At 49.2% G+C, this 24,718-nt stretch overlaps 1 protein-coding gene and 1 long non-coding RNA gene across 4 annotated transcripts in view; one reads left to right on the top strand and one right to left on the bottom strand.

Moving 5' to 3' along the window:
• LOC309854683 (uncharacterized protein) overlaps positions 1–24,185 on the bottom strand; it is a 150,590-nt gene extending 126,405 nt beyond the window's left edge. The window contains exons 1-6 of the mRNA XM_082714086.1: positions 23,034–24,185; positions 8,375–8,428; positions 7,053–7,213; positions 2,111–2,181; positions 348–513; positions 129–263 (exon numbers count right to left, since the gene is read on the bottom strand). Coding sequence (XP_082570212.1) covers positions 129–263; positions 348–513; positions 2,111–2,181; positions 7,053–7,213; positions 8,375–8,428; positions 23,034–23,199 — 753 coding nt within the window. The 5' untranslated portion in view covers positions 23,200–24,185. The remainder of the gene's footprint in view (positions 1–128; positions 264–347; positions 514–2,110; positions 2,182–7,052; positions 7,214–8,374; positions 8,429–23,033) is intronic.
• Positions 147–3,576, top strand: LOC309854693. 3 transcript variants are annotated; one of them, XR_014306356.1, is made up of 4 exons: positions 147–230; positions 995–1,092; positions 1,809–1,891; positions 3,076–3,576. It is a non-coding gene; the product is annotated as an uncharacterized lncRNA (long non-coding RNA). The 3 variants fall into 3 exon arrangements; XR_014306357.1 differs by having other exon boundaries at positions 1,799–1,891; XR_014306355.1 differs by lacking the exon at positions 1,809–1,891.
• Positions 24,186–24,718: the final 533 nt, after the last annotated feature.

Genomic DNA, 24,718 nt, shown 5'->3' with positions numbered 1-24,718 from the left:
GTGAAGGAGCTAGAAGGAAGGGACTGGCCACGTAGATGTGTAGAGGGGGGGGGCAGGAGTGGGAGTTGAGGGAGGAGGAGAAGGAAGGCGGGACTGGGGGACTGGGCAGAGGAACCGGAGGCACTTACCTCCTCCCGGGGCAGGGCCTGGGAGCGCAGGGACGTGCGCACTCGGCGCAGGGAGCAGCGGGCCAAGTCCTTGGTCTTGCGCAGTCGGGCACCCTGTGGCTGGTACGTGGTGGGACACCTGCCCAGGACATCCACCTGGGCGAGCGAGACCCCCCGTCAGCTCCCCGTGAGCCCCCAGCTCCGCCCCTGCCCCCGCCCCCTCCAGGCTCCCGGCCTCACCTCTTCGAGGGTCTGGGGGCCGCGAGCGTCTGGGAGCCCCTGTAGGAGGCTCAGCACTGCGCGCTTCACGTTCAGCGCCCAGCGCGGCTCTGCGCGGCGGGGACACAGGCGGGCCACGCGCCCTGCCTGCAGGACAAAGCGCAGCGGGTGGCGGCCCAGGGCGGCGCTGGGGACGGTGGGCGGGAGTCACGCAGAGGCCCTCCGAGGCGCCAGGCCGCCAGGGCCGTGGTACCCCTGCTCCCCCTGCTTTAGGTCAGTGGGTCTAGGAAGCCCCCCGGCTCCCCCCTTCAGCTGTGTTCTCTGGCAACTGGTAACTTCGGAATCAAACACAAGGGGCAGCCGACTCTGCTCAGAGCTGCCCCACTCCTTATTAACACTTGCCCCCAAATTACCTGTGCGTGCCCGGCCTCAAAGAATACAAGTCCGCACTTGTAAGAGCTTTCTGAACAAAGATTCTCATTCGCCCAGCCCACCTGGGAGGCACCTAGCATCCCACCCCCCCCAACACACACACGTTACAGAGGAAAGGACCAGAATGTGGCTGGTTCCAGACACCCGCTGGGATTTGAACCCAGGCAGGCGGGCTCCAGTGTCATGAGTCTCAGAACTCGCATCACCCCCCACCTCGCCACCCCCACCCACCGCAGGGAGTGACTTGAGACTCCATCACTGTGCAAATGAGGAAAAGAGACCCACCCATCACCGGGACCAACGGAGCCTGCAGCCTGTGTCCTGCATCCGCCAGGTGAGCGGAAGGGAGGGGGGAGGTGATGGGCAGGGACGTCCCCACCATTTTGGGGGGTGGGGTGGGCAGAATAGAGCCAAACTCCAGGGAAGTGTCCCTACTTGCCCCTCCTGGGGAGGTCACTGCCCCTTCTCCAGCCCCAGCAGGAATCTGGGGGCCTTCTGGGAGTAGCGCCCCTGGGTCTCAGGCCTGGCCCTAGAGAAATGCTAATGGTGCCCGCCCCTTCCAGAATCGCAAATGTCAGTCTGGCCTCAAGGAGCTGACAGCCCCCAGCCCAGTGACTTAGCATTTCTGATGAGGGGCCCACGGACAATAGCCCGCACTCCCCCCAGGGAGGAGACCACCCTAGGCCTTTCAGCGGGGATCCATCTGCCCCCACAGCGTCCCCCAACCCTGCATCACCATCACCCCCCACACACAAAGCCTTTTTTTTTTTTTAAACAAATGAATTTGCAATAAAAAAGGAAGAGGAATCTGCAGAGATGGACTTGTCTTCAGTCTGGCGGCTGGACTGAGCTTTGAGGCCACAGAGGCCACTGTCAGCGAGTCCTGGGAAACAAGCCGGAGAGAGAATTCCAGGCTTGGTCCTCGGTTGGGTCACAAAAGGGAGGCTTAGCTTGGGATGGGAAAGGCCATGGGTCTCCAGGAAAACCCCCATCTCAGCAGAGATTGGGGGTGGGGGGGCTGCGTTAATGGAAGATACCAGTGTCTTCCAGAATGCACTCAAGGACAATGCCCAAGGTTGCCTGACAAACACAGAATCTGGACATGCTGGGGGTGATTGGCAGGGAAATGGAAGGTGAGTTCCATCCACCAGGTAAGGGAAGGCCACTGAGAGTCACTTAAGCCTCCTACATCGGTCTTCATTGATGATCTGCTCTGGGAGTCTACAAGGTCAAAATCAAAGGGGGTGTCATTCTTCCAATCTAACTTGGTGCAGCCAGCACCTGGCAGCTGTTGGAAAAAGATACAGGGCTCGCACGTCTTGTCCCATGAGGAGCAAGGCCTAGCGTCTTACCTCAAATTCTCCGAGTCCTTCAGAACTGCCACCTCGGACCCCAGGATAGATGTCACCTGGAATTCTTGGAGCTGAAGCGGAAAGGCCCATGAGTCAGGGACCTCTCCCAGGATACGCAGGACCTCACTAGCTCCCCTACACACAAAGCAGTTCTGGGGCCCAGCAGGAGACACAGCCCCAGGTAGGGGGGTAGGCAAAGAGATCCCTCCCTTGGGCAGAAGGTTCTAGTTCCTAGGTGGGGGAGGCCAAGTATCTCCAAAGGGTAAACAGGAAAAATAGCCAGGGCCTACCGCTCCCCAGTAAAGGTTCACCCTACTTTCTCCTTTTGTCCAAAAGGCCCTGGAAATTGGAATAAGAGATTCCTATGACTATCCAATAAAAACAAAACAGGTTTGAATTGTAAAGCAAACAAACAAACAGAAAAAAAAAAAAAAAGACTTTGCCCACCATGAATAAAACACTTGGATATCCCCATAGCACCACGGGCATATGCACGCACGCACACGCGCGTGTGTGGGTGTGCGTGTGTCCTTCTTGCCAAAGAAGGTGGACTTCCTAAAGAAGAAAAATAAAACCGCCCCTAAAAACTGCCTCCCTAACCTGACGGGTCCCGCTTTGTAAAAAACAGACTCTTCCGAGAGCAGTCTTAGGTTGACAGCAATATTGAGAAGGGTGTACAGATTTCTCATATACCCTGTGGATACCCATACCCACGCCCCCCACCCCAAACTGAAACCCCCACCAGCATGGCACACGTTACAAACACATCATCACCACCCGAAGCCCATGGTTTACACCGGGGCTCACTCTGGGGGGGGGGCGTGTGCGATTTGTGGGTTTGGACACACGTACCACGACACGCATCCACCATTAGAGCATCATAGAGACCTTTCCCTGCCCCAGGAAAGTGACTTATCTTCACACATCTTGTCTAAAACCCATTTCCTCTCTCCCCTGCAAACCAGCTCCCCTCTGCCAGCGGAGGGTCTGTCATCTCCTCAGTCGCCCAGGCTTGAAATGTTGGGGTGAAATACAGTCCCTCTTGGCCCCGAGAGGCTGTCCGGGACCATGGATTCCTCAGGCACGGAACGGACACCACTTACGGGCCGACCACTTGGTTGAAAGCTGCCCACTGCGACTGTATTCCATATGCTCCAGATTTTCCATAGAAACATAGAGACATGGAAGATCGTTTTTGAAACCCCACTGCACTGTATACTTCCAAATGGTTAAAAGGAGGGGGCCCGGGTGACTCAGTCCGTGAACCATCCAACTTGATTTTGGCTCAGGTCATGATCTCAGGGTTGTGAGATCGAGCCCCACAATGGACTCCCCTATCAGCAAGGAATCTGGTTCTCTCACTCACTCTCCGTCCCCACTCCTTCCCCCTCTAAGATAAATAAATCTCTACAAATATATATTTTAAAAAATGAAGATCTGAATAGAGTTACCCATGACCCAGGAATCGCACTACTGGGTATTTACCCTAAAGATACAAATGCAGTGATCTGAAGGGGCATATGCACCCGAATGTTTATAGCCAAACTATAGAAAGAACCTGGATGTCCATCAACAGATGAATGGATAAAGAAGATGTGGTATAGATATACAATGGAATACTATGCAGCCATCAAAAGAAATGAAATCTTGCCATTTGCAATAACATGGATGGAACCAGAGGGTATTATTCTAAGCAAAGTAAGTCTTTCAGAGAAGGACAATTATATGATCTCCCGGATATGAGGAATTTGAGAAACAAGACAGAGGATCCCAGGGGAAGGGAGGGAAAAATGAAGCAAGATGAAACCAGAGAAGAAGACAAACCATAAGAGACTCTTGATCTCAGGAAACAAACTGAGAGTTGCTGGGGGGTACTGGGTAGGGGGTAGGGAGAGGGTGGTGGGGTTATGGACATTGGGGAGGGTATGTGCTATGGTGAGCACTGTGAATTGTGTAAGACTGATGAGTCACAGACCTGTACCCCTGAAACGAGTAATACATTATATGTTGATTTAAAATATAACAATAAAAAAATGAAGATCTGATACAGACTGTGATGTGGATGAACCTTGAAAACATTACACTGAGTGATAGAACCCAGACACAGACGTTGACAGGTTGATGGCGGTATTGATGGTGATCAGTGTTTCCACTTCTGGGCGGCACCTCCCCAGCAAATTCCCAGAGGCAGGAAGTGAACTAGAGATCCAGGGGGCCGGCAGGGAGGAGGAAGGGGGTGTTACCGTGTGGTGGGTATAGTGCTTCTGTTTGGGATGATAAACAAGCAGCTGGAGACGGTAGCTGTAATCACATATGTAATTTGTACGTGCGTACACATTTACAGAACTTCGTAAATGCATTTGTTGCCACGGAATTATACACTGAAAATGGTTAATGAAATAGGAGGGGTGCCTGGGTGGCTCAGTGGGTTAGGTGTCTGACTCTATTTTTTTTTTTTTTTAAGATTTTATTTATTTATTTGACAGACAGAAATCACAAGTAGGCGGAGAGAGAGGAGGAAGCAGGCTCCCCGCTTAGCAGAGAGCCCGATGCGGGGCTCGGTCCCAGGACCCTGGGATCATGACCTGAGCCAAAGGCAGAGGCTTTAACCCACTGAGCCACCCAGGTGCCCCTAATTGTCTGACTCTTGATCTCAGCTCAGGTCTTGATCTCCGGGTCCTAAGTTCAAACCCTACATTGGGCTTCACGCTGGGCACAGAGTCTGCTTAAATAATTAAGCAAATACCTAATTAATTAGTAAACTTTGTGATATATATTTTACCATAATTTTTAAAAAGGACTAAGGACATCTGGGTGGCTCAGTTTAAGCATCTACCTGTGGCTCAGGTCATGCTCTTGGGGTCCTGGGATCGAGCAGCATTTCGGGCTCACTGCTCAGCAGGGAGTCTGTTTCTCCCTCTCCCTCTGCCCCATCCTACTGCTCATTCTCTCTCACTCTCTCTCCCAAATAAATAAATACCTTTTTAAAAAGAAGCCAGACACAGAAGAGAAAGAACATCCCACCTGATGCCATCAGAGAAAAAAAGTCCAAAGACAGGCCAAACTAATTCACGGTGTTAGAACTCAGCAGGATCTTTGGAAAAGTGACCAGAAGGGAGAATGGGGCAAGGTTAGAGGGTTTGTGTTTCATTTCTTGATCTGGTGCTAAGTACACACATGTTTTGTTTGTGAAAATTCATTGTTCTGGAAACTTCTTTTCACACTTTAATTGATGGCTTCCTGCATGCACGTAAAATTTCCATTTTTACCAAAAATCTTTGATAAAAGCCAGTTTTTTGTATTCTTGAAAACAATGGACATTACCTATTTTTTTAAATTATTTTTTAGAGAGTGCAGCAGGGGGAGGGGCAAAAGGAGAGAGGGAATCTTAACCAGCCTCCACGTCCAGTGTGGAGTCTGACAAAGGCTCCATCTCATGACCCTGAGATTGTGACCTGGGCTGAAATCAAGAGTCAAACACTCCACCGACTGAGCCACCCAGGGTCCCATGAATTTTTTTTTATATATTTTTTTAAAGATTTTATTTATTTATCTGACAGACAGAGATCACAAGCAGGCAGAGAGGCAGGCAGAGAGAGAGGAGGAAGCAGACTCCCTGCCGAGCAGAGAGCCCGATGCGGGGCTCCATCCCAGGACCCTGGGATCATGACCTGAGCCGAAGGCAGAGGCTTTAACCCACTGAACCACCCAGGTGCCCCCCCCCATCAATTTTTTTTAATGCTAAGAACAAAGCAACCAAATCAATCAGCAGCAGCACACCATTTGCTTTGTGAAAACTGGCCCTGTGGGGGAAAAAAACAAGCAGCTGCTGGTATTTTGAGGAACACGAGCAGGCAAAGACACCACCAAAATGGCAGGTCTGAGCCAAACATTCTGGATGATTTAAGAATCCAGAGGCAAGGCTGCCTCGGTGGCTCAGTCAGTTAAGCATCTGCTTTTGGCTCAGGTCATGATCTCAGGGTCCTGGGATGGAGCCCCACATCGGGCTCCATGGTCGGTGGGGAGTCTGTCCCTCCCCTACCCCCACTTGTGTGCTCTCTCGCTCACTCACTCTCTCTCTCTCATAAATAAAATCTTTAAAAAGGAAAAAAAAAAATCAGAGGCAGCTCAGAGCCACCCCATGGAATACCCCATCCTGTGATCTACGTGAAACATAAAAAAATAAAAAGTTTTGAGAAACTCTTGTCAGCAAGCGCTCCAGCCAGTTCGAAACTGCTTCTCAAGCCTGAGAGAAGACTCCAGTGAAACAAAGTGGCCATTTACGCAGGGTGGGAGGCTCTATGCAGGAGAATCAGCAGGAAGGAGACAGGAAAGAAGGGGCAGGCACTTCCACTACCAAGAACACAAGGGAGCTCTGGGGAAATCCTGATGAAAGGCAATCGTGACCACCAAGTCTAGCTCATAGTTCTGCCTTGAATGAACCCGGAGCAAACAACACCACCACATCACCTACCATTTGCCTTTAATCCGAGCCGTGGACCCAGGCACTGCAAGGCCCAGTGCCCAGTATAAAGCTGCCTGGAGCAGGCCTGGGGACCCCATCCAGGCCTCGGGTATCCACTCCAGTGTTCATTTGTGTATAAGGCTCTTGACTCGGTTTGGCTTTGTTCACTCCTGAGGCTGGCGGGTTCCCCAGCTTTGACCCTCATTTCTACCAAAGACACATCCCCCATCCCCATCCCAGGGGTCTACTTGCTACACGGAATACCGACACTCTTTTTTTAACCACTGCTATTCCCCCCACGGGGCACTTCCTTCAACCAAAATGGCGCCATGTTCCCACGTCACCCTCCAGAGTCCTGACTTGTTGATTCTGAGAATCCTCCGAAATCTCCTCTCTGTTGGAAAACTGGGGGTCTGTGGCTTCCCCTTGGCCCTCCCCAGTATCACTGTGTCTTCTCTGTTGCCCAAAGACACTCACCCACAAGGCCATCTGGCATGGGCCCAGCACATCAATGAGGACCAAGCCTTGGAGGCCAAGGCCGCTCCCCTCCACTGGGTCCCCCTGCAGGCCAGTACTGGTGTTGGTGGAAAACTGATAGATGTATCTGGTGCCCACAGGGAGGTGGGAATCAGCTGACCCTGGAGAGCAGACAGAGGGCACTGGGTCACCTTGACAACCCATCACCGTTGGGTACCCAACTGCATGGAGACTCTCTGGACATGCTTGTTCCCACCTCAATCCCTCCCTCCATCTGGGTCCTGAACTGCCTGCCCCAAGTACAGGAGAAGGCTGGGGGGCTGTACCCACCTATGAAAGCAAAAAGAAAATTAAAATATTAACAGTTAGTGCTTAATAAATGGTAACCCGTGTTCTCAAGTACTAAGAGCTCCTTCGAAGAGCTTTAAATGTCAACGTTGGCCTCTTCCCACTTGATGGGGGACCCAGTTGCCCTAACCAAAACCACCTCTAGGCTTTGCAAAACATCCCTGAAGGGAACAGTCGTGCTGGTTCAGAACCACTGATCTACACCTACGTGAACTCATTCAGGCTTCTTAACCAACTCTGGAGTGGGTGCTCTCATTTTCCCATTTTACACAGGTAGAAACGGAGGCCCAGAGAGGTTAACTAACTCATGCAACGTCACACAGCTGGGATGCCAACCTTGGGACTCCTCGTCTATTGCCTTAAGGACTGGCGTGTGTGTGAGAAGAACATTGCCCTGAGCCCTTACTGGGGGCAGAACCATCAAGCTGACCTCAGGGGCACTGAGGTGGCAGAAAGGGCTGATTTAGGGAGCAGACAGATCTGTACATCTCTAACCCTCTATTTAGGCCAGGGGACCGATTGCAAAACTTGAGTGTGACACCCCACCCTTCTCTGGGGCTCCCAGGTGAATTATCGTGTTCCTGAGCTCAGACAGAGACACACCTTCCACTCCCAGGATGCTCTATTCCCTCCAAAGAATTTGCCTGAGGTTCTCTCATGTGTTCCACCCCAAATGCAAATAGAATCACCCAGCACAGTTGTTTATTGCACCTCAGAGGCATGAGGCCCAAGCCCGAGGCGTATTACCTTGGGTGTGCTGTTTGCTTCCCTAACTGCTGACGACCAGGTGGCCTGTCCAGAACTGGCCTCGCTCCGCCCACCCTGCCTCTCCTGGGAATGGGGACATGCCCTCCTCCGAGGCTGTCCCTAATCACATCTGGCAGCTGGTCGGCTTTGTTCCTACCACCACCCCCGCCCCATCCCGTCTCCTGGTCACCAGAGGTGTGATAAGGTCTCCCCGGAGAGCTGCTCACCTGGGCACGCCATCATGCAGGAGGCCGCCTGTCTCTCCAGCGAGTCTGGAATTTCTGAAACCACAGATCAGATGGAAGGCGGGCAAGGCCAGGAGAAGGACCACCCACTGACCGACTTGTGAATGGGACCCTGACGGGTTCAAGAGGATGAGAGGCAACGCCGGCTCTCCTCTTCCCCGGAGGGCTGGGAGTGACCTCCCCCGCTCCTTACCCAACCTGCTCTTCCCCATCTTGCTCACCAGCACCACCGTCCCGATGGCTTAAGCTGGTGAGGCAGGAGGCATCTGGGCTTCTACTCCCTTCCCTTACTGCCACCCCTGTGCCAGTGCATCAGCAGGATCTGCCGACTCCATCACCAAATCTGAGTCTCCCTCCCTCCGTCCGTCTGTCCCTCCCACCCCCTCCCCACTCCCTCCGTCTCTCTCCCCGTCCCTCTCTCCATCACTCCTCTGCGAGTCTCCCCGGCCATCCCTCTACGCAACGCCATGCCTTCTCTCGCCCAGATGATCGCAGCAGCCTCCTAACAAGTCCCCATGTCCCCAGTTCATCGTCCGCAGCTAGAGGCATCTTAAAAACCTAAACCTGATCGCAACACTCGTGGTGTAACAGCTCCTATGCCTCCTGCCCACCACGTGCACTCGTAAGGACATCCTTAGTGCAAGCGCCAGCCTCGCTCTGCCCTCTGGCCGCATCTCACGCCGCCCTGCCCTCACTGTCCGGCCACCCTGGCTCTCCGTCAGCTCAAGGCCTCCGCCCATCCTGTTTCCAACTGCCCAAACACTCTTACTCCTGCTTGTCTTCGCCCTAGTCCCCGACCACCATGAACCAACACAGCCAAACCAAGAGGCTACAGTGAGTGGGGGGGGGGGGGGGTCTCAGGACACCTCCTCCTGGCCGCCCACCACCGCCTTCTCAGTGGCAGAAGATGACCACAGCAGGAACAGCATGGGCTCCCGACCTCCTTGGCCCCCACCTTAGGCCTCTGAGGTCCCTCTGCAGGGAATCTCCCAGCCCCCCTCCCCAGCATTCCTCCCTCCAGCCACACCAGCCTGCTGGAGAGGCCACTTCCACCTGCTGTCAACCCTCGTGTGTCCTTCCTTCTAGCCACTCCTTTGGGTCTTTCCAGGCTACCATCTGCCCTCCTGGGACAGCCTCAGCTCCGAGGATCCTTCTATCCGCAGCCGTTTTCATACAGTGGCTTTTCAGTAACATCATTTCTATCCTCAAAACCACCTCACTGTCCCCCAACTGCCAATCATGACCCGCACCAGCCTGCTTAATCCCTTGAAAGACAAAGCACGTCCATCGGGTCCGGGAAAGTGCAATTTATACCATTTTGTACAGACCCTTTGCAATGAAATAAACATGCTAGGATGTTCCCACCTCCGAAACGTGTGTCGTCTAACAAGATGCTCTTTGCATTCAAGTAGAGCATTTACTGATGGATAAAGCTACATTTCAAAGACATTTAACTCAGTGCATTTCTCTTCCAGTTGTCCTCCAGCTCTGTGACATGTACTCTGGGCACCAAATAAAACCTGTTGATGGATAATCGTTAATTTACGCATGATGCTTAAACTCCAAATCATGCACAGATCCAGAATTCTGCTTGCTTGCTCCACCAACAACCTCTACACCTGCTTTACCCCCCAGCTAAGGCTGAATAGCAGCCAAGCCCTCGAACCCCCATCCACCATGAGCTTCAGAAACCAGGTGTGTTGCAAAGAGCATTAGTGCCCAAACTGTGTCCCACTCCCTTCCACTTCCCATGCACTTAAAAAAAAATTTAAATTAAAAAAAAAAAAAGTTTCAAAACGATTCAATAATCCTACTCAAGAGATCAACAAAGGAGGGGGAAACACAGAATCTTGGGTGGTAAGAAATCTTCCCATCGGATCCTACTCATTTCTAGGGGGTGAGTTGAAAGAGACGGAACCGGAGGTTGTCTCTAGAGCCTGGAAATGAGATCGGGTCTCATTCCGGCTTCCTCCAAGGTCAGTTCTGGTCCCTGTTCATTCATTTATCCTGCACAGATGGACAGAAGAGCTCCTGTACATTGGGCAGGTAAGTGCTAAAAATATAGCAAAAACAAACAAACAAATCCCCCACAAAAACAACAAAAAATTAAAAAAAAACCAAACAAACAAAGCAAAACAGCAAAACAGCTATAATCTGACCTACACCATCCAGCTCGGCAGACAGACACCAGCCGCGCATGGCTATCGGGCCTCTGAAATGTGACTGGTGTTATGGGGGAGCTTTCCGTTCTGTAATTTAATTTTTTGTTATTAATTTAATTTTAAGTTAAAAACTGATCCTGAAGTCCGCCACTAGAAAACTTAACTATGTTTAGAACAACCTAGGATACAAAACTCTTTTTTCAGCTCTAAATCGTAGGAAATCAAAATATACATCAAGTACTTGCAATGAAAATTTAATATCCAAACCAGAATGCTGGGGTGGGGGCACCTGTCTGGCTCACTGGGCAGAGGGCGCGACTCCTGTTTTGGGGGGTTTTAAGTTCAAGCCCCACGTTGGGTGTAGAGATGACTTAGAAATAAAATCTTTTAAAAAAATTGAAATAAGCTCTCAGTATAAAATATACCCCAGATTTCAGAGAATGGAAATTTGGTCTCATTAATATTTTTTTACATTGATTACATTTTATAATGAGACTTTGGCCCACTAAAATATATTCTAAAAATTAATGTCACCCGTTCCTTTTTAACATCTTTAAAACATGGTTGCTAGAACCTTTCAAAGTACACATTGGCTCCCATGATATTTTATTGGATAGTGCTGCCCTGGGCCCTTCTGCAGGAAGCAGACAGCAGATAAAAGCTCATTCCATACAGTCACCCCGCATTGAGAGCTACTTAGTATCTTCAAGCTCACTACCCCTATACCCCAGCAGACTGCCGTAGTATCCCTGGCGCCCAAGGTCAGCATTTCCTCGCTCAGGATTGCATATCTGGTCTCAGGTTTCAGAGGATGTTGGTGCAAGACAGGAGCAAAACATGCAGGACCACTCAGAAGCTGGCTCCCCATCAGAGGCCAAACCAAGGGAGCCAGAGGAACAGGTGACCAGGTATCCAGCTGCTGCTGTCCCAGCCGCGCCCCAGCTTTACTTACTCCCGGAAGTCACTGCCACCAGCGCCCAGAGCAGGACCAGACCCAGGGACCCCATGGGCACCGGCACCGCCACCAGCCCAAGGGAGCCCCACACCATCAGCCTCTCTCCGAGGGCACGGAGCTTTCCCAAAGGGGCGGGCTCAGCCTGGATCAATGCTCCCAACCAAGGACTGGTGGGGGAGGCAGGGAGGGGGCTTCCTGAGCAGAGACCCAGCCAATCAGAAGCCTCCGATAAGCCTCAGCGCTCTCCCCGGGAAAGGGTTGGGGGGAGAGGTGGCTTCTGACCAACGAGGGGGAAAATCCCTTTTCTGGATAGGGGAAAGAGAAGAAAGATTTGCCTCTTCAAGCCTTGTAAATGGAGCTCTCCGGCCAGAAGGCAAACAAAGCCATGGTCCGATTTCTTTCTTTCTTTCTTTTTTTAAATGCTAATTAAATTTACCATTTTAACCATTTTTAATGGCAGTTTGATGACATTGAGTGAATTCACAATGTCCAGAGAACCATCCTGGCTGTCAGGTCTGGCCAGTCTGTCCCACTGCTCCAGGCAGGCGAAGCCAGGCCTTAGGCATGGCTGTCACCAAACAGGGGACAGCAGCAGGGTCTCTCAGAGCTCAGGCCCAATGCCTCCCTCCCTGACACATCAGGAGGAGCAGTTAAGGGAGGGGGAGGGGCGTCTGGGTGGCTTAGTTGGTTAAGCATCTGCCTTTGGCTTGGGTCATGATCCCAGGGTCCTGGGATCAGGTCCCATGTCGCGGAGTCTGCTTCTCCCTTTCCCTCTGCTGGCCCTCCTGCTTGTGCTCTCTCTCTCTGCTAAATAAATAAAATCTTAAAAAAAAAAAAAATAGGGGCACCTAGGTGGCTCAGTGGGTTAAAGCCTCTGCTTTCAGCTCAGGTCATGATCCCAGGGTCCTGGGATCGAGCCCCGCATCAGGCTCTCTGCTCCGCAGGGAGCCTGCTTCCCTTCCTCTCTCTCTGCCTGCCTCTCTGCCTACTTGTGATCTCTGTCTGTCAAATAAATAAATAAAATCTTAAAAAAAAAAATATAGATGGGGGAGGTCTGCGCACCTGTGCTCCGTGTCCTTTCCCAGACCCCACCTCCTCTTTCTAAGCTCATAGTGGCCTCCACGCACACCTCTGGTTTTAGGCTCCAGGCAGCCTGGGCCACCATCTCCTTCAGGGCTGTGGGCCCAGCACCTCCTCACCAGCACCTACCCTGCCCCCCCCCATTAAATCTGCTTTTTATAAACCACTTTATTACCATACAATACAGATCCCACAATTCTCCCACTGCAAGTGCACAACTCAATGGTTTTTGGCCCATCGAAAGCTGGGCAACAATCACCACAATGGTTTTAGAACATTTTCTTTACCATGAAAGGAAACCCCATCGCCAGGAGAATCCTTAGTCCCTGTCACCCTAGTCCCTGGTCACCACTGATCTGCATTCGGTCTCTATGGATTTGCTGACTGTGGATATTTCATAGGAATGGGATCATTCCCTAGGTAGCCTCTAGTGACTGGTCTCCTGCACCGGGAGTCATGTTTCCCAGGCTCATGCACATTGTAGCAGGCTGACCGTGGTTCCTTCCTTTTCATGGCTGTGTACTATTCCACAGGACAGAGAAACCAGATTGTTTATTCACTCATCCCTTGACAAAGAGTGAAATGACCATTCAATGCAACTTTCTTGGAGTTAAACTGAGACACAGTTGACAGGCTGACACATGATGTCTAGAAAACAATTCAAATTCTATACTAGGTCCACTTCCTGCTTATATTTTGAAACCAGGAATTCTGCCTTCCCATCCTGCAGCTCAAACATGTTCATGGGCCCCCAACCCATAGGGCTGGAGATTTAAGAGTAATCTTACAGCTAGGTCAAGGCCGTGCCAAATGCTATAAAGGAAAGAAGAAAGCTGCGTCAAATAGGGCGGGCCTCTAGGAACTAAAATCCCAATGGGGGAATGAGATACAGACAAGATGTGAAGCATACTAAGGAGAGACCTTGTTCTGAGAGGAAATGGTTTTTATGCCAGGGGATCGTTGGGAATTTATGACAGAGAGATTGCCTTGAAACCTCAAAAAGACGGATAATAATGTTATTAGAAAATTGGACACTTGCAACTAGTAGATACGTAAATCCTAGAGACCTAATGCAAAGGACAATGATCACAGATCAGAAAACTGGATTATAAGCATTAAACTCCCCAAGAGATTAGATCTGAGTTGCCCCTGATACCAGAAAAAATGATGGTTATGGGGTACCCTGGTGGTGGTAGCTAATGCTATGAAAACAACCATGTTGCAATGTACATGTATCACGTCAAGACCTTGTAAACCTCCAACCTATCCAATGTTCTATGTCAAACGTATCTATTTTTAAAAATTGTATCAGACACTGGGCAAGCCCTGTGCTGAGTATTAACTCATTCCATCAAAGCTCCCCTGCACCCCACCACCAAAAATCACCAGTGAGGTGGAACTAATATCATCCCATAGTTCAGACAAGGAAGTAGGACACAGAGAGGTTAAGTCATTTGTCCCAAATCACACAGCTGGACTCCACCTGGCTCCAAAGTGTCCCTTCTCTCAACTCTGCTGCTTAGCTCAGTGGTTATCCCTTCCTCCTCCTCTTCCTCCAGGAGCCTCTAGTCTCTGCCCATAGTCCTAGAATCCTCCCGTGTTCACAGTCAGGAACTGGAGAGAAAACCTTGCCATATTTCACATGGTTGTTCCCAGACAACATGGTGGCATCACATTCTAGGCCTGAAAAATCAGAACCACCAGGGAAGAGGAGGAGCTCCCTCCAGAACATGCTGATGACTCGCTGATAGTGCCATCACCCGCATTGTACCAGAGCTGGCCAAGGCAGGGTTCCCCGCATCTCTGGTCCCCTTTCTCCATGTTTCTATCCTTACTCGACAAAAAGCTGATGAACCCACTGGATGGAGCACCAGGACTCAAGGACTTGATTCACAGAAAGACCCTCCGAGACAAGCCTTCCCACCCCCTCATCCTCCCAACAAAGCAAAGACCAGCTTCCTCGGGGTTGGGGTGCGGGGGGGGGGGGCATGGCAGGAGGCAAGGTTGGGCTTGCCAGGAACTGAGGATTGAGCTCCCAGTTCTGAATTCAGGCAGAGGATAAACTGGGGCCTATCACGCCCATGTCTGAATTAAGAAAATTAACAAGCGGGCGCCTGGGTGGCTCAGTGGATTAAGCCACTGCCTTCAGCTCAGGTCATGATCTCAGTGTCCTGGGATCAAGCCCCGCATCGGGCCCTCTGCTCAGCTTGTGATCTCTCTCTGTCAAATAAAATATTAAAAAAAAAAAAAAGAAAGAAAGAAAGAAAGAAAATTAACAAGCTTTCGTTTTAATCCATCAAGAGAGGGCATTATTTTTGCATAGATGGGGCAAGAGGTAGTCTATCATAGACAACTAACCAGTAGGGGGCGCAGTGAGCTCTGCTTACATGGGCAAAGGAAGTCCCAAAACATTTTGATCCTTAATGAACCACACTCACCATACTTCTCAAGTCCTCATTTTTCTTTTTTTACAGCAGTTTTAGGTTCATAGCAAAACTGAGAGCAAGGCATAGATGTTTCCCATGTGCCTTCTGTCCTTGCACATGCAGAGTGTCTCCTGTTAGCAAATGACCCCAACATATTGGGACATTTGAGGCCATTGGAGAACCTACACTGACACGTTGTTATCATCCAAGGTTCAGATTTTGCCTTAGGGTTCACTCTAGGGGTCGTACATTCTGTGGGTTTGGACACACGTATAATAATCTGTATCTACCACCATAGTATCATACAGAGTGTTTCACGGCCATAAAAATCTTCTGTGAGTCACCGGTCCAACCTTCCCTCCCCCAGTCCCTGAAATCACTGACCTCTTCACTTAATGTCTCCATATTTTTGTCTTTTTCAGAATGTCATAGAGTTGAAATCACATAGCACATAGCCTTCTCACGTTGTCTTCTTTCACTTAGGAATATGCATCTAAGGTTCCTCCGGTCTTTTCCTGGCTTGACAGGTCATTTCTCTTTAGAATGGAAGAATATTCCGTTGCCTGGATGTACCATGTTTGTTTATCCATCCACCTACTGAAGGACACCCTGGTTACTTGCCCAAGTTTGGGCAATTATGGATAATGCTGTTGTAAACATCTGGGTGCCAAGCTTTGTGAGGATGGAAGTTTGTTTTTTAAGCAAGCTCTATGCTCAACGTGGGGGTTGAGCTCACGACCCTGAGATCAAAAGTCACATGCTCTACCAACTGAGCCAGCCAGGCCTCCTTGTGTGAACATAAGTTCTTAACTCCTTTGGGTAAAAACCAAAGAGCATGACTGCTGGGTCCCATGGTAAGGGTACATTTACTTTTCTAAGAAACCACTAAATGTCTTTGAAAGTGGCTGCAGCAAAGGCAATGTAGGAGAGTTCCTGTTGCTCAACATCCTCACCATCACTTGATGTTGTGTTTCAGAACTTAGCCATTCAAATAGGTATAAACAAGCATAAAGTAAGAGTCATTAATTTAATTTGCATTTCCCAGGTGAAATATGATATAGAGGATCTTTTCATGCACTTACTTTCCATCCATAAATCTTTGGTGAGGTGTCTCTTAGGGTCTTTTGCATATATATTTAATTTTTATTTCTTTCAGCAGAGTTGTGTAGTTTTCCTCATATATACGAATATGTATCTTATTAGGTTTATACCTAGGCATTTCATTTGGGGGATGCTACTAGAAATGGTGTTTTTTTATTTTCAAATTCCACTTGTTTGTTGCTAATAGAGAGGAAGGCAATTGACTTTTGTGTATTGACCTTGTATCTTGAAACTTTACTAGAATAGCTTAATTGTTCCAAGAGTCTTTTGGTCAATTCTTTCAGATTTTATACATAGATGGTCAGGTCATCTGGGAAGACGTTATATTTCTTCCTTCCCAATCTGTATATATTTCCTTTTCTTGTCCTATTGCATTGGCTAGAACTCCCAGAACAATGTTGAAAAGGAGTGGTGAGAGGAACATCCTTGCCTTATTTTGGATCTTAGTGGAAAAGGTTCTAGTTTCTCACCATTAAGTATAGTTTTAACTGCAGATTTGGGGGTAGATATTGTTTAACAAGTTGAGGAATATCCCTTCTATTTCTGGTTGACCCATTTTTTTGTCATGAATGAGTACTGGACTTTTTTTTTTTTTTGGACAGAGAGAGAGAATACAAGCAGGAGGAGTGGGAGAGGGAGAAGCAGGCTTCCCACTGAGCAGGGAGCCCAATGAGGGGAACTCCATCCTAAGACTCTGGGATCATGACCTGAGCAGAAGGCAGACACTTAACAACTGAGCCACCCAGGTGCCCCTGGGCATTTGATTTTGTCAAATGCTTTTCCTGCATCTACTGATATAATCATGTGATTTTTCTTCCTTAGCCTGCTTGATGTGATGGATTGGATTTACTGATTTTCAAAAGTTGAAACTTGGGATAAATCCCACGTGGTCGTGACATGTTAATTCTTTTTACACATTGTTAGATTCAATTTGCTAATATTTTGTTAAGGATTTTTGCATCTATGCTCATGAAAGACATTGGTCTGTGGTTTGTTTTTTGTTTGGGTTTTTTGTTTTGTTTCTGTAATGTGTTTGTCTGATTTCAATAGTGGGTTAATCTGGGCTCACAGAGCTCGGGAGTATTTCCTCTGCTTCCAGCTCTTGAAAAAGATTTTAGAGGGATGCCTGGGTGGCTCAGTTGGTTGGGCCACTGCCTTTGGCTCAGGTCATGATCCCAAGGTCCTGGGATCGAGTCCCGCATAGGGCTCCTTGCTTGGCAGGGAGCCTGCTTCTCTCGCTGCCTCTGCCTGCCTCTCTACCTGCTTGTGTGTACTCTATCTCTGACAAATAAATAAAATCTTAAAAAAAAAAGAAAAAGAAAAAGATTTTCGAGAACTGGTATTCCTACCTCCTTAAATGTTTGGCAGAATTCACCAGTAAGCTCATCTGGGTTGCTTTGCTTTGGAAAGTTAATTATTGATAATAAGAAGGTAAATTAGTGTTTGGCTAATTATGATTTCCTTAACAGAAATAGGCCTAGTCAAAATGTCTGTTCCTTTTTTTTTTTTTTTTTTTTTTTTTTAAGATTTCATTATTTCTCAGAGAAAGAGATAGAATGCACAGCAGGCAGAGTGGCAGGCAAAGGCAGAGAGAGAAGCAGGCTCCCCACTGAGCAAGGAACCTGATGTAGGACTCGATCCCAGGACCCTGGGATCATGACCTAAGCAGAAGGAAGACACTTAACCCACTGAGCCACCCAGGCACTCCTTGTCTGTTCCTTCTTGGGAGATTGTGCTTTTCAACTGGCCCATTTCATCTGAGTTATCAAGTTTGTGGGTATAGAGTGACTAAGATCCCTTTACTATTCTTTTAATGTCCACAGGATCTGTGGTGATGCATTTGCTTTCATTTCTGTTGTTATTAATTTGTATCCTTTCTCTCCTTTTCTTAACCTGGCTCTAGGCTTGTAAATTTCATTTATCTTTTCAAAGAACCAGCTACTGGTTTTGTGGACTCTGAGAACCCTTTTCAGTTTCATTGCTTTCTGCTCGCATATTTATGATTTCTTCTGCTCTCTTTCTTCTGCTTTTTCTAGTTTCCTAAGGTGGAAGCTTAAATTATTGACTGTAGGTCTTTCTGCTTATCTAATGGATGCATTCAATGCTAAAATCTCCCTAGAAGCACTGCTTTTGCTGAGCCCCACAAATTTTGGTTGTGCTGTCCTTTTCATGGAGTTTGAAATGTTTTTTAGTTTCTCTGGAGCTGTCTTCTTTGACCCATATGTTATTAGAAGTGTGTTGTTTCATCTCCAAGTACTTTGGGATTTTCCGGCTATCTTGCTGTAAGTTTCCAATTAAATTTCATCGTCACCTCAGAGCTGGCACTGTAGGAGTTCTACGTTTTGCCTTATCTTTTATCCTTGTAATGAAGCCTGCTCCCTGTTGAGTAACACGTTTGGAAAAGCTGACGTGGGGTGGGGAATGTTAGTTCATCTTTCTACTTGTGCAATTAGTAGTGTGATCTTAGAAAAGTCACATGACCTCTCTGGATATATGTATTCACTGGCCTAATAAAGGAGCTGGAAATTATTGGTCAAGCGTCTTCTGGCTCCATATTGCGTTCAAGTGGAGAACAGAGGGACCAGGGGAAAATAAATCAAGTACACACAGAAGTTCCCACGTGATAAAAATAGCATCACGTACAGTTGGAGAGAAAGATAGATTATTCAATAAATAAACAAGGTATATGACCACCCTGTTCACAGAAAACAACACATCAGTAGACTTCCATCCAACTAACTCAGGAGCCTGGCCGTCTCAGTCAGTAGAACACGCAACTCTGGATCTCAGGGTTGTGAATTTGAGACCCACGATGTGTAGAGATTACTTAAAAATAAGAATCCTTTTTAAAATTTGATAGAGAGAGACACAGCAAGAGAGGGAACACAACCAGGGGGGTGGGAGAGGGAGAAGCAGGCTTCCTGCAGGAAACCTGATGTGGGGACTCCATCCAGGACCCTGAGATCATGACCAGAGCCAAAGGCAGATGCTTAATGACTGAGCCACCAGGCGCCCCTAAAAAGAAGAATCTTAAAAAAAAAAAAAAAAAATTAAAAAAGGAAATCTAACGTGAATCTCAGTGGGCTCAGATCAAGGTGTTGGCTGGGCTGATTTCTTCTGGAAGCTCTGAGTGGAGAGGACCCATTGTATTGCTTTTTCCAGCTTCTAGAGGCTTCCTACGCTCATTGATTTATGGATCCTCACCCCATCTGTAAGATTATCCAAGATATTCTCCCCATTTCAAGGTCCCCTACATTCATCATCTGCAAAGTCATATAAAGGTGACATTCACAGGGTCTGGGGATCAGAATGACCTTATCATAGCTGCAAAACACCTCTGGCTTTGCCTGTATTTCGAGGCAAGCAAGATGCAGAGCGTTGCAGGTTTTAAGCCATCATCATGTGTTAAAAGGTTGAAGGAAGAGAGAAAATAAATGTGTGGGCTTGCTCATGTGTAGAGCTCTGTGGGCAAGACACTGCCAGGAACTGGTAAGCGTGGTTTTGTCTTGGGAGGGAGTTAGGGGGGACTGGGTATGAGAGCTGGAGGTGTGAGGAAGAGTCCGTTCTTACTGCACCATTTGAATTTTGCTCTGGGGCACAGAATGCTTATTCAAAAATTAACTGTTTGCGGCGCCCCAATGGCTCAGGTCATCATCTCGTGGTCCTAGGATCCAGCCCTATGTCCAGCTCACTGCTCAGCGGGGAGCCTGCCTCTCCCTCTCCCTGCCCACTCCCCCTGCTTGTGCTCTCTTTGTCAAATAAAAAAATAAAATCCTTTTTTATTAAATATTTTTATTTATCTATATGACAGACAGAGATCACAAGTAGGCAGAGAGGCAGGCAGAGAGAGGAAGGGAAGCAGGCTCCCCGCTGAGCAGAGAGCCCAAGGCGGGGCTCGACCCCAGGACCCCAGGATTACGACCCAAGCTAAGGCAGAGGCTTTAGCCCACTGAGCCACCCAGGTCCCCCAAAACAAGTCAAATCTTTTTTAAAAAAAGAAAATTAACGGTTTATGGGGGGGCACCCCAGCTGGCTCTGTTGAAAGGAGACCGTGGGTTTGAGCCCCATGTTGGGTACAGAGACTATTAAAAAATAAACTTGAAAAAAAGACTCTAAAAGATATTATTGGGAACATGTAAACATTTATACCTGCTTATGAGTCAGAGACCAAGAAGTCTGCATGTAATATTGGCAGCTAGTGAAGAACGAGAGAAAAGGAACACAAAAGGCTACTGGATGTTTTGCAGGAAAGAGGGAAGGCAGGTAAGCACCAAGGACACAACACCCTAAACAACAGGATAATAACGTTGAGGGCAAAGACCACCCGTCTCTCTGCATTCCTCAATGCAGGTCGATTGTGATGAGAAATTAGCTCTTTTGAGTGCTACACAGGCTTGAGACCCTAGGACAACCCAGCTCGCACCCAGTATCTGCACATTTAAGAGATTAAGATCCCTGCTCCAAGTTCCCACCTTGCTTTCCAAGGGTGGTGGTGGGGGGCACCTTTTACACTAACCACTTAGAGTTGAGCACTCAAAAAGTCAGGGTCCAGGGTGCCTGGTTGGCTTAGTGGGTTAAAGCCTCTGCTTTCCGCTCAGGTCATGCATGATCCCAGGGTCCTGGGATCAAGCCCTGCATCAGGCTCTCTGCTCAGCAGGGAGCCTGCTTCCTCTTCTCTCTCTGCCTGCCTCTCTGCCTCTCTGCCTACTTGTGATCTGTCAAATAAATAAATAAAATCTTTAAAAAAAAAAAAAAAAAAGTCAGGGTCCTCCCCCGCATCAAGTCTTCAGTGTAGTCTTACCCTGCTCTCCCTCTCCTGCTCCCTGGTGACCTGAAGCAGAGGAAGGCCCATCCCCTCCAACTCAATGGGGTCCCTCTCCATTGCTTTACCTAATAAATCTCGTGACTCTACTTCCCTTGTGCGGGTGTACTGAAACCACATCTTCAAAGAAAACGACGCAGTGGGTTTCACTTCCCCAAGGTGGGAGCTCTGATGCAGAGGGAACTATCTGCCCACAGACTCCACGTGGGGGGCTGGCCCCCCACTCATTCAGCGGGTGGGGTGGCCCTGCCTATGGATAATTTCACACACCAACTGCAAGCCTCCCAACACAGTCACCATGTCGCAGTCGAAGATCAAGGACCCATTCCAGCTGCCGTCAGGTGGGGAGCAGCGAGTTAAAGCAACCAGCCCAAAAGGATACCATAACGCGCTTTCCTCACCCAATGTGAGGGGGTAAGGGGGAATCCCCTCCCGTTCCTCCCCCAACCCCCCACCCCAACCCTGGGAAACAGGGGCCCACTGAGGTTCAAGTGCATCGGCCAGCTGTGGGAGAGTCTTTTCACTGTTGGGGGATTCCCAAAACACAAGGCTCTGGTTGTTTTATGGACCCTGGGGTGGAGGGCCATAGGAGAAGAGTGGGAAGCACTGAGCCCGGTGGTCAGGCCTGAGAAATCACACACAGGGTCTTCAGCAGGAGCTGGTCTCCTGAGCACCCCTATCGAGGGTCCGCTGGAGCAAGACAGTTCCCTGCCCCCATGCGGTCCAGGAGCCGGGGCGTCCATGCCTCCTGGTTTGCCCAGGATCGCGCCCCTGCCCACCTGCCGTCTGGTACAATCAGAAACAGCAACCCCTTTCATCCTCAAAAGTTCCTACCTTGGTTTGCCACAATTCAAAACAAAACAAAACAAAAAACTAAAACAAGCAAACAAAAAAACCCTCTAACAAGCAACCATTTTACTAATAAACAGCACACAGGTGATTCTCTTTTGAAGGGCCCATCACAAGTAGCCATTTCACAACCGTGAGTTTCTCAGCAAAACGTCGCCATCAAAACAGAGAAACAAAATGCCGTCTATCCACAACAGCAGAAGACTTCCCGGCACCTGCTCCTACAAGGATGAAACTCGGAGACGCTCTGCTAAGCGGAAAAAAAAAAAGCCAGACGCGCCAAACCACACACTGTATGAAATATCCGGAAGGAGCAAACCCATAGAGATGAGGTCGATTAGTAGTGGCTTAGGGCTGGTGGCGGGGTGGGGGGTGGGAGGTTGGGAAGCTGGAGATAGATTTGAGGGGTGGCAACCTTAAGGAACGGGGTCTCTTTTTGGGGTGATAAAAATATTGTAAAATTGGGAGAGCCTGGAGGCTCAGTCATTAAGGGTCTGCCTTCAACTCAGGCCATGGTGCCAGGGTCCCTGCTCGGCAGGAACCCAGCTTCTCCCTCTCCCACTCCCGCTGCTTGTGCTCCTGCTGTCAAATAAATATTTTATAAAAAAATATTTTTTAAAAAAATGCTGTAAAACCAATTATGGTGATAGTTGCAGTTATGAATGAAAACCCCCCAAAACGTCCCTTGAGTGTACACTTTAAATGGGTGGATTCTATCTTCACAAAATAAAGCTGTCCCCCCCCCCCCCCCAATGAATCTCTTACCTTGACACCCTTTGTCAGCGGCTGTCTACAGAGATACTGCACAGTCCGGACGCTTCTTCCGTGCTCAGAAGCCTGCCTCTCCCAGCCCCTTCTCGCCTGCTTTTCCCCACTCGGAGACCCATTAGCCACCTCACCTGGGTCTCCGTTATATCATCCACACCTGTTTGCAACCCCATCTCCTCCAAACCCAGGACACCTGTTGGGGATTCTATTCACACCAGTTGCTGGGGCCTGCAAGGTCATCCGGGAGCTCCTGTGAGCACTATATGCCACGTCCAAGAGTCTGCTCATTTCTGCTTCTGGGGAACGGGCTCCATTAATTACAACCCAAGGAAGAAACACCCCGCCTGTGGTCCCTGAATGCACAAGAGATGCTCTGATGATGGCTTTGTAGGCTGGGGAGCAAGGCGGCCACTCACACCTGGCAGCAGGTGGTGGAAAGAGGGGAACCAGGCGGTCAGTTCTCGTGTCTGAGTCTCACCTGCTTGGCTCTTCTGAACCCGCTCATCAAAGCTGAACACAACCTGGTCCTGACGGAGACTGACTGCTTGGTGAGACTGAGCTGGTGTCTTAAGTTTCCTAACTTGCCCCGAAAGGCCAAGAGAGCCGGCCCCTGCCATATTCCAGCATGTTCTGGAATATTCCATAGCCTTCCCCTGGACCCACCTATTCCACAACACGGACTTTTAGAGCTGGAAGGATCAGCCTGTCTCTTTTTTGAGAGGAGAGAAGCTTGGCCCAGGGACGTTCAGATGACTCGCTCCAACCACACTGTGGGCTGTACGTGACTCAGGCACAGTTCTTGATGGAACTGCTGCTTTCAGTTCCTTTTCCTTCTGATGATCGGCAAGCCTGTACTGCCGCCTTCCTCTACACTGTCCTGGTTCCAAAGACGGTAGTACGGAGGTCCTGCCCTCAAATTCTACCCTTTGCTTTGCCAATATTATTATTATTATTTTTTAAAGATTTTATTTATTTGACAGAGAGGGATGACAAGCAGGCAGAGAGAGAGGTGGAAGCAGGCTTCCTGCTGAGCAGAGAGCCTGATGCGGGGCTCAATCCCAGGACCCTGAGATCATGACCTGAGCTGAAGGCAGAGGCTTAACCCACTGAGCCACCCAGGCGCCTCGCTTTGCCAATATTATTTAATGACATGTTAAACTCTTATTATACTTGTTAATGGTTATGACCTCATTTAGATAACCTTCTTTTAAAAAATTTTTTATTTATAATTTATTTGAGAGAGAGAGCGAGCAGGGGGGAGACGCAAAGAGAGCCGGTCAAACACACCACCTGCTGAGTGTGGGGCTCGATCCCACCACCTTGAGATCCCTACCTGAGCTGAAATCAAGAGTCAGACACGCTCAGCAACCTGAGCCACCCAGGCGCCCCGAGATATCCCTTCTGATGCAGCCAGCACCCACAATTCGCTCTGGCCCCGTTTTACTGACTGTCACAGTGACTCACGCACATTGGTGCGTTTTGCATGAAGGTAAAACTCACCCAACAAGCAAGCATTTTCCAGTCAACAGTTCAGCGGTATTTAACACACACTCAGGGTTGGAGGATCCCCACCTCTGCCTAGTTAAAGCCATTTTCACCCAGCCCCGAGGAGCCCCCGTTCCCACGAGGCGGCCACAGGCAATCAGCAAGCTGCTTTCCAGTCTCTGTGCAATCATCTGCTCTGGAGAACTCGCACAGAGTCCTACCCCTGTGGCCTTTGTGGCTCACTCTTCCGCTGGCCATCGTGTTTTCAAGGTCCATCCACGTCGCAGCATTCATCAGGGCTCCGCTCCTTTTTAGGGAAATGAGCATCCTGTAGAACTACCTGCTTGAGTCAGTGAGAATCACCCCAACTCTTGAACACAAATGTTTGCTTCGACCCATGTACCTACCTAGTACCGGTGTCAAGGGGTGGGGTTTGGTCCCCAGGGGGGCATTTAGTAATGTCTAGAGGCATTGTGGGTCGTCACAACTGGGGCGTCTGCCCTGGACATCTGGTGACTGGTGGCACCGACGCTTCTCCACCTCCTGCGAAGCACGGGACAGCGGCCACGACGAGGGATCCATCTGGCAAGCTGCCAACAGCATCCTCAGTTCCACAGCTGAGCTGACCCCAAGTCATGTGCTGAAGTATTTCCCAAACTCAGCCGTGGTTAGGAACCA

The sequence above is a fragment of the Mustela nivalis genome (assembly GCF_964662115.1).
Source record: "Mustela nivalis genome assembly, chromosome: 19".
Classification (NCBI taxonomy): domain Eukaryota; kingdom Metazoa; phylum Chordata; class Mammalia; order Carnivora; family Mustelidae; genus Mustela; species Mustela nivalis.
The sequence above is the reverse complement of the archived record's forward strand: the minus strand, read 5'-3'. Positions and strand labels throughout refer to the sequence as shown.